Source organism: Ischnura elegans, chromosome 12 (genome assembly GCF_921293095.1).
Source record: "Ischnura elegans chromosome 12, ioIscEleg1.1, whole genome shotgun sequence".
Taxonomy (NCBI): domain Eukaryota; kingdom Metazoa; phylum Arthropoda; class Insecta; order Odonata; family Coenagrionidae; genus Ischnura; species Ischnura elegans.
In genome coordinates this window covers 18,886,816-18,896,004 of record NC_060257.1, presented here as the reverse complement: position 1 = coordinate 18,896,004, position 9,189 = coordinate 18,886,816, and the positions used below count along the sequence as shown (strand labels likewise).

General features: G+C 35.4%; 3 protein-coding genes across 8 annotated transcripts in view; 1 reads left to right on the top strand and 2 right to left on the bottom strand.

The window, feature by feature from the left end:
* Window positions 1–1,660: 1,660 nt before the first annotated feature.
* Window positions 1,661–3,470, bottom strand: LOC124169529 (glutathione S-transferase C-terminal domain-containing protein homolog). The gene has a single exon (XM_046548166.1). It carries the CDS (start codon window positions 3,468–3,470, stop codon window positions 1,722–1,724), a length of 1,749 nt encoding a protein of 582 aa, XP_046404122.1. The 3' UTR covers window positions 1,661–1,721.
* On the bottom strand, window positions 3,465–4,570 carry LOC124169530 (protein JTB). Its single transcript, XM_046548167.1, has 4 exons — window positions 4,268–4,570; window positions 4,042–4,190; window positions 3,871–3,964; window positions 3,465–3,779 (listed from the first exon to the last, which is right to left on the bottom strand). The coding sequence occupies exons 1-4, from the start codon at window positions 4,321–4,323 to the stop codon at window positions 3,617–3,619; spliced, it is 462 nt and encodes a 153-aa protein (XP_046404123.1). The 5' UTR covers window positions 4,324–4,570; the 3' UTR covers window positions 3,465–3,616.
* Window positions 4,571–4,842: 272 nt separating this feature from the next.
* LOC124169527 (zinc transporter 5-like) overlaps window positions 4,843–9,189 on the top strand; it is a 33,213-nt gene continuing 28,866 nt past the window's right edge. Inside the window, exons 1-2 of one of the 6 annotated variants that reach the window (XM_046548161.1) lie at window positions 4,843–4,941; window positions 5,346–5,582. In XM_046548161.1, the coding sequence (XP_046404117.1) occupies window positions 5,392–5,582 (191 nt within the window). In that variant the 5' untranslated portion in view covers window positions 4,843–4,941; window positions 5,346–5,391. The other 5 variants (XM_046548165.1, XM_046548164.1, XM_046548162.1 and 2 more) reach the window with 5 other exon arrangements.

The window sequence follows — 9,189 nt, the reverse complement described above, 5'->3', positions numbered from 1 at the left end:
CGCAGCGAGGGGGTGTTTTGGGGGTTAAACCCCCCCAGAGCTCAGAGAAATTTTTAAATTTAATTCATTTTACTTAATTGGATTAATATTTATTATTAATATAATAGTGTAAGGATTAATAAAATATCCCTCGGAAAGACGTAAAACTCACTATTTTGAACCATTTTTTCTTAAAATTCCGCAATTTATTAATCTCGCACCTACTGCTTATCCTGGTGGGTATTCCATACCCCCACACACGCTGGTCTAAGTTGCACCTAAACCTCCCCCAGCCTTAATTCCTGGCTGCGCCCCTGACTCTGCAGGTTTCCTAAATTATTGACCTCATAACCCCTCCGTCATGTCATTGACCTTCAATCAGGTCAGAGACCTGCTCAAAATATCTTGTACAACAAATGGAATTGCATACCATAAACCTAAAAAATTAGAATCATCAGCCATTTCAGCATGACCAATGCTCTTTGAAAATAGTCCTGTATGTGAAGTACAAAATATACAATCTTTTTATGCACCATAGTTGATCTGAATTGTATGTAAAACAGCAAATGTGGGGTAGTTTCACATTAAATTAAATTCTCAATTTATATTACTAGTTGCAACTAAAATACTGAACAAGTTGATTGAAAAATGATAGTGCTCCCATTTGAGTGGCACAGTTTTAAAGGAATTCATGCATTCAAGCAGAGGATCAATTTAAGTTTTGATATGTGCCAGTTTTCCTTTTAAATTTTTTAAAGTCTTAATGTGGGACTACTCTTCTTAAAGCAAGCAGTACTGAATGGATATTACAGGTTGTTAAGTTTCAATTCTTGCAACGTGTGAACAGTGACATCATAGCAAAATTAGCCGTGCCAGAATGCACTTTCCTCAACTTTTATTAGAAGCGAAATATAACTTTTTTTATTGCTAGTTATTATATACATTTTTTAATTTTGGTTACAAATGTATATATAGTAGATTCTGTTTAATGGGCCCACCTGTTACCTGGGGCAGCCGCTTAATTGGGGCAGATCTTGAAATACAGAACCCAATAGAGGAATATCCCAGAGTATTCTCCGTTTAATTGGGACAGTATGCCGCTTTTATTGGGCCATGAGTCGGTGACATAGATTCTATACTCGCGACAAAATTAAAATGTTTTGTTTTCAGAATACTATTTTTTATATTTTCCTCCTTTGATTTACTCTTATTTTTCACGAATTTTCCAATTCTTGTCCTATTTTGAAAGCTCTTGTTTTTTTTATTATCCGCAAGAGGATAGGACTTTTCTTTAATAGGACATTCATTCAGCGTCGCCGGAGGCTGTGAAAAATATTTTTAGCTAAATTGTTATAATTCTTTAAAATGATAATAAATTAACTAAACTCGCTGATTTATTAATCACATCAATAGTTTAATAAACTTGTGTCGCATTATAAACATTCTCTAGTCTTCTTTCTACCATTTCAAAGTTTTTTATGCCCATATACAGGATAGTTTGCCTAATTGGGGCAAAGTGCACAAGTCCCGATGTGTCCCAATTAACCGGGATTTACTGTATTAGAAATTTTGAGGCAGTAAAATTGATAAGTGTTATTTGATTATTATGTCTTTTGTTAACCAGTGCAAGAACAGCATTCTGGCACCATGACACCAATGCAGTGCAATTAAAAACAATAAGTTAATAAAATCATAGTTTATTAAAATAATAGAGCATGTAATATTATTATGATAACCTACAATTAATTTTTTCCAGGAAGTCCTACAAGGAGATTGTTCTTAGGAGTGCAACTTTCTGGAACAAGTTTAGAAAGATGAACTTGATAACCATTCTCTTTTGCCTGGATGCATCGATCCATGTCAATTATACCCATGCATTGTTTCCCTTGTTCCGTCTTACTATTATCATCACCATGAGTTTGATCAGCCGAGTGTCCAATCACCAAGTACTCACGCAATGTAATGGGCGAGGATTTGAAAAGCTTACTTCTAGGGTAAGTGACAATGTGGTTGTCACTAACACCACCATAGCAACATGGGCAGCAAATAAATACTGCTCCTTGCTCCAAACACCTTTGGATGACGAGGTCAGTTGCTACTCCACAAGCATGAAGAGAGACCCCTACATGAAAATCTCCCTTGAAGTAATCAAGGTTACATTGGTAAACAGCTACATTATCCATTGCAAGACGGCTAACCCGATCACGTGCTCTGCGTAGAGACTCATCTTTATTGTCAAGGAGTATTACGTGACAAAGGGGTAAGAAGTAAGCAAGAACAATTCCAAGATGGCCACTACCAGAACAAAAGTCAACAATAGTTTGCCCAGGTTTGGCAACTTTCAATACTGCCTTCACGAGGTTTTCCAGTTGTTGCAGTTTCCTTTCTGAACGGGATACAGGGAGTGAACCCCCCAATGGATGAGCATCTTGCGGCACCATGCTCCAGTCACATTCCATTTCAGCCCCGAAAGGTTTCGCAGACCAGTCAACACTCACTCCCATTTGGGACACCAGCTTCAGTGATGCCTCAACTTCATCCTGTCTAGTGTACAACCTAGCTCGTGGTTTATACCGCTTGGGGTCACTTTTGTATAGACTCTGGTTGGGAACGAATGGTAAAGAACATGCTTTATAATCAACATGTGGCAATGACTCGGTTAAAATTATTTTAGCCGACTCTCTAATACTGTCATGGCTTAGCATCCTGATCAACCACTGATTCACAAGAGGTATATAGTTTTGAAGTTGAAGTTTCTTGGCTGATTCAAATATGATATACAAACAAGGAAATAATATTAAATCAGCCAGCGTTAGGTAGTGATTTTCCGCATATCTATGGTCCAACTCGACATCCTTATTTGTCTCATTACAAGAATTTGTGTTTTCGATGCCACCTTCGAAGACACCTTTAGCATAATCTTGCTTCTGCTTCTGTATGTTGTGGATTCTTAGGGGTTGTTCCATATGACGCTCAAATCGGGCTAAATCAACAGGTATTGTAAACTCGTCATCCACAGAAGATTCCACTTTTGATACATATTCTTTTGTGGCTTTGGGAACGTCAACTTCACAAAATTTAGTCCACAGCGACGTCTCAGCACAAGCTGACAAGCAACCTTCGCGAAATCCAAGAAGGGAATTGAATCCTTGGTTATCGCCTGCTTCAGTTTTTACCATTTGGCGGAGGGCAGCTGATAGACCTGCGACACATACTGGACCAACTGAGTTGATGACCAAAATGGCTGGAAGGACACAACGCAGCACTGCGACAGGTATTTGACATTCCGCTATTATCTCCCATGGAACATTTGATAGGTCTACCTCGAACAGAACTTCTTCCTTCGGATCTTTTAACACCAATTTGAGAGATACATAGCTGCACTTTAAATAACGTATAGTGTGTAAGGCAATCAAAGTTTCTAGTGGTACCAAGGAAATATTAGAGCCTGCTTTGGGACCTTTAAAGATAATAAGATACACATCTAACATTTTAGCAAAATTTGACAAACAGAACGTGTATTTATTAATGAGAAAAATCACAAAACAACAAGAGAGATAGGTAATCGAAAGAGAGAACTCAACTTTCACAACCTGACGCCACTATAAACAAGCGGTTCCTACGGTGGCTAAAAGTATCACACGCCGCTGGCTAGCTGTCTCTGTAATCTCCTCAGCACTCGATGATCTAGAATTTTTTGTCTAGTGAAAACCGCCGTGATTGATACACTGCCAAAAACTAGCATAAGTCCTTCAAAGATCCAGAAATTCCGCTCTTCAATCCAGGCCACTCGATCACAGCTGTTACGAGAAGGCAAAACAATGCCAGGTCATATAAAAGCTACATTAAACGGTACATGACAGAAACTGATACGCCAGCAATTACACTCACCTTCTTTGGACTTTTCCGGAGACGTTACAATTTATTACTTCCTTGTAATGAGTCTGAAGGCAAGCAGGAACACTTAAACTGTTGATTTCAAAGGCTGAAATGATATTGAAGTAGGTAAAAGTACAATTAAAGGTAAAATATATAGCCATGAAAAATTAGAACAATTACTACCATTGCAAAGATGGCATGGCTCCACTATTTCGTAGTCTTCCTTCAACCAGCAAGAGGACAGAGAAGTATTTCTTGTGTGTGTTTCTGGGTAAGCTTTCTTAGTACCATTGGTCCAATGACTCTCCACCACGAGGACAAGTAGAGTAAGCCTGAAGTACAAAAGAGAAGCTAGGATACATGGAAATCATGAATTGCTGTAGCAGAGGAAATGATTCAAATTATTTACCCTCCAAGAAATGTCACAGCCAATAGCATTCGTCTTTTAGAACAAGATTCTATCATGTCGCTCGAAAGCTTTTCTTCTCGTTTACATGAAATAAAACTTTATTCTGAACTCCCAACGAGTGTTAAACAAATAATTGAAAATACCCTAAGTTTACAAGCAGCATTACGGAAGGGACGTACACACATACACTTTGAAAAAAATAAAACTAATGACGTAGGGACGGGGTTCTTAATGGCGTACAATACACTGAAATATATTGAGAGTTGATTTTTTACAATTTAATAAATTATTGTTTGAAATTTAGTCTAAATTAATTAGAGAAAAAGAGATATTGCCGAATGTGTCACTCCAATGACCCCTACGGAAAGTCAATTGATGGGTGCAATGCGTGTGCGACAAATTCCTTTTATTAGAAAATAATCCCAGTTAAAACATTAAACGGGTGAAAAGACAAAGCGTCCTTACATCTAAAATTAATTTCAACTCTGAGGATGGAATAATCAGTACTTTTGGTGTGCAACAAGATATTTAATGATCGGCGAATATGGATTTTTCGGGATATTGCGCATTCGAGATTGCATTGCGGCGTTCGCGCGTACTCCATCTTTGTTGAATTCTTAAAATATGGCGTATCCGCGTGAATAGAAGCGTACTCTCGTCAGAATCAAAAGAAGGTAAAAATCGCGTATGTTCGTAGTAAACTTTGTTTACTGTTGCTTTTAAAAATTGCGTTAACCGGGTCTTGCTGATGCATTGATAAATTTAGCTCCATTGTTAGCATTATATCATTTACGTCAATGGCTTGGTGAGCATCAAAATAATCGAGCATTGGAAAGTAGAGCCATAGTAAGCGTATGTACCCGGTAAAATTTAAAATAAGCTATTTATTTTTTATCCTGTTCAGTTTATATTACATGTGAATGCCAATGACTCAATTTTATCTTTTTAGTTGCATACACTCGGTCTTCAATGCATTTGTAATGTCATGTTGCCTTCGTGAATGGTAGTTAGTTGCAATCCTTGCTTCAACTTGGATTGTTAACTTGTTTTAGTAATGTTTTCATCATTATACCAACAGACGTTCCTGGAAGTTTCCTCTTGGACTTATTCACACTTTACGGAGTATGAAAGGAATTCCTGGTAGATACTGCGTGGACGTTTCTCCATCAAGAGCAATTTATCACCCAACTAAGTCTAGTTGGTACATTAGTATCCTGGTTTTCAGCAAGTTGCTGCTCTGCTTTGGAGTTTACTTGGCGTATGATTTCCAGAAAGTTTTCAGCGTCATCCCTCTAATTTGCATTCTAAAATTGGTGTAAGTATTAGGACCTTGTTATGGATTGTCAAAGTACCTATTTAGTTCTGCTAAATTTTTTACTAGAGTTATTGCATTTCCTACCCCTTAAGGTTTCTAATTGTCTTTTGTAATCCTGTGAAAATTATAAATATAACTGCCATAGTGTATCCTTCAGGATTTCGTTCACTTAAGTTAATTATTGATTATAATACTCCCCATAAAAGTTATTTGTGAGTTTTGGAATTCTAATTGTGTCAACTTATTCGAATTAAAAAAAGCATTTTATCATTTCGAATATTGAAATTCAAATATCAGCATTATTTATATATCGATTAAGTAATAGTATCACACGATTGTAATATTATCTTGTTTCTTTTTTCCTGTCATTTGTTATTTTCTTCGACTCTCTTCCTCATAGTTGATTATTTTCCTAGTCATTTTGATTTTACGAATTTTCTACTTTCTAATTTACAATCAGTCGAACTAAAGATGATAAATCAGTAAATACGCAATTTAGTTTTTACATTTGTGCAGAGCTCATATTCCTTACCTTTAAAGACCCCTTATAGTTAGAATTTTCGACATTCTTCTCTTATCAGTACCCGAATCCTTAAAAATTTCCTTCTTCAGCGATTGTTATACTACTTCATGACTTACCTTTTCTATCGCAATTAAGAGTTTTAAATGTTTTTAAGTAACTTTTTATTAGTAAATGGTAAACTCCTCTGTACGATTAGTTGAAAATACTTCAAATTAGTTTATGATTAGAGTTTTGGTTAGTACAGAGTCTCCAGGTGACACATCCAGTAAGCTCATCGAGGTGGAGTTATTCATGTATTGATTTCTATGATATTGTTTTCATGTAATACCAATAAAGTGCTGCAGATGAAATTACTTCTTTATCCCTGTTTGCACCGTACTAATACATAAACATGTGAATACAACCTTTTATGAGGTTGCATCATGCAGGTAGTATCTTTGGTAAATGTTAATATCGAAGTCTTTATAATGGCCCTTCTACAATCCTCATTTCTAGACTGCAAATCTATTCCTCTTTGTGGTATTGTTCACACTTTAATTGGTACAGCTATAATTGTGCTATATTAGTGACTTTATGGAGATGCTTATCCTTTCTGGCTTTATTTTATTTTGTTTCCTAGTTTTAAAATGTGATAAATTCAATAATAATGTGTTATTTATATGTATTATAAAGAAATTAGTCTTATATAATTTATAATTTTTGCCGTTTTTATTTAATGAAATTGCAATTTGCAGAAATTATTCCTCATTAGTTCTCCTTTTACCTCTTAAGTTATGAATGTAAATGTTTTAGACAATATTTGTAATTTGTCATAGCAACAGTTATTAGAAAAAGTTTTTTTTTATCAAATTTACCTAACATACATATAATAATATTAATAGAAATTGTATTGTATCCTCATGAAATATCACACATGGCTGGTGTTGCTCAGAAAGGGAGTTGATTCAATATTTGGTAATCATTGAATTTTATTGATTTGAGCTCTATGTGAAAATGCTTATATTTTAAGTACGTGATGATGATGATGATGATATTCTTAAATTGACCTGGTTTTCTCACTAATCATGGTCTAGGTGACAAAAATGACGCTTTATTAGTTGCTAATTATAATTTTTTGATGGCAGAATCAACAATACTCTGTCCATCATCGCCACTCCATTCATTAGGTTGAAGGACTCCACATGTGTGTTCCTTTACATATTTACTGTGCAACCAAAACTCATTAAAACTGTGAGAATGCATAGCCATTCATGGTAAATGAATTAAACAGTTAATTTAATATTTGTGCATGTGTTGATAAATTAGCTGTTAGAAACAGCTGGGTTGTTCTTTCCTTGTCTTGGTTGTGGTTGCACAGCAATGTTTTGCGTTAAATTTTTGGAATTGGTATCCTTAAACTATTAATGTGAATAGGGAAGACTTAGAAGTATAAAGTTAATAATATTTATTCATATTTTGTTCTCCCTTAAACAGCCACGGAGAGATTTTTTTGCAGATGGGTCATTTTGAAAGGTTTATTAACAAGAGGGTATGGTTAAAACCACTGTCCCATGCTTAATTTTTTCATGGATTTTTTTCATGAGTTCTGTATTCTTTTACATTGACAAGTTTTCCTTCTGTCACACCAAAAGCAAAATATTCACTAATTTGGTAGTGGTTGGCTGACAGTCATGAAGGGAAATTATTAGTGATAATGAGTGTGTAAAGTATGATATTACCAATCACCTTAAATTGCTGATGTGTTTTAGACATACTTTGTCCTCTTTTGCCAAAGGAATGAAAAGATGGCGGGTTACTCCATGTTTGCCTTCCTTCTTGATAGGCTCTGGAAGGGAAGTGGTCAAAGCACTTGCGGACAAAGAAGCCAATAGGTGACTGAGTTTCATGATGAGTTTACTTGGTTTCCATTTTTACGCAAGGCTACCAAATATCGCTGCGTGCGATGTGACTCTGAGAGGATTCATAAAAAAGTAACTGTGGGACATGTTAGTTCTAATCATTTTGGGATAGGTTGACTCACAGAAAGTATTGGACCATAAATTTCAAAGGGTTGCATTCAGATTAAGGGTAACAAATCTAAATACATCTCATATTTTAGAATTGCCAGAATTAATTTATTGTACACCACTCGTCTGTTAGGTTATTTATGTATGATTGTTTCATAATGAGGGCCTTTCTTTAACTTAGCCTATGAATATCAGAGTTATCAGGATCTTAAAATGTTTCATGTTTTTTAAATAGGCTGGGACCATAAAAATAATTAGATAATTTGTATTTATTCAGAAGTTAAAAGATAAGTTGCATTTGCAGTTGAAACTTAATGGATCTTATAGGAAAAAAATGCTTAAAACCCTGATTCAATTTGCTTAAAATGATATCATTTATTCTGATGAGTTTGAGCTGGGCCATTTCATCTCAAATCAGGCAGATAGAGCAAAATCATGTCAGGTTACCATCACCGATTTCTCTGAAAGTTATATATATGAAAGCAGTATCCTTATGATGAATAATGATCACTTTATCTCAGCTCAGAACTGAACCGTTCTAAAGTTACCGTCCTTTGAACATTGCAGAGTCAGGCCTCAGAGTAAAAAAATGAAGCATCTGTTGCCAATAAAGCTTAGGATGTTTTTTAAACCTTCAGTTTTGGCCAAATCCGATCATGTATTTGCCAAGGCTATTTTGGTTGCACTTTAAATTTTTGTTGAGGCACATATCGGTACTAGAACTCATGATGGCGTATGCATTAAGAAACTAGGGATTAATATTTTAGGGATCAATAAGAATAAACAGTTATAAATATGTTGCTTTAAAACCATCTGTATTCTAGTTTCTTGGAAGTATAATTGTTTGGTGTTCAGTGTGTGTTTCTATTTGCATAGTTGACAGCTTCACCAACATTTCAGTAACTGTCCTTGCTGTATTGGTGAAGATACTTGCATCTTTGCAAATAGACCACATGAGGAAAGCACCAATAACTGTTCAGTTGGAAGCACCTATGGAAATAAGAACATTAGATTGAAAAGCTGCTTGTTATTTGTAGTAGTCTAACCATGGATTAGTTAAGAAAAGTTAGGTTTGAGT

What these genes read in the sequence shown, in the direction of transcription:
- LOC124169529 (XM_046548166.1), bottom strand. Translation starts at nt 3,470, where the DNA reads ATGTTAGATGTGTATCTTATTATCTTTAAAGGTCCCAAAGCAGGCTCT.
- LOC124169530 (XM_046548167.1), bottom strand. Translation starts at nt 4,323, where the DNA reads ATGATAGAATCTTGTTCTAAAAGACGAATGCTATTGGCTGTGACATTT. An exon ending in GCCATGCCATCTTTGCAATG is followed by an intron (nt 3,965 to 4,041) that starts GTAGTAATTGTT and finishes ATATCATTTCAG; the next exon opens with CCTTTGAAATCAACAGTTTA. An exon ending in TCCGGAAAAGTCCAAAGAAG is followed by an intron (nt 3,780 to 3,870) that starts GTGAGTGTAATT and finishes TTCTCGTAACAG; the next exon opens with CTGTGATCGAGTGGCCTGGA.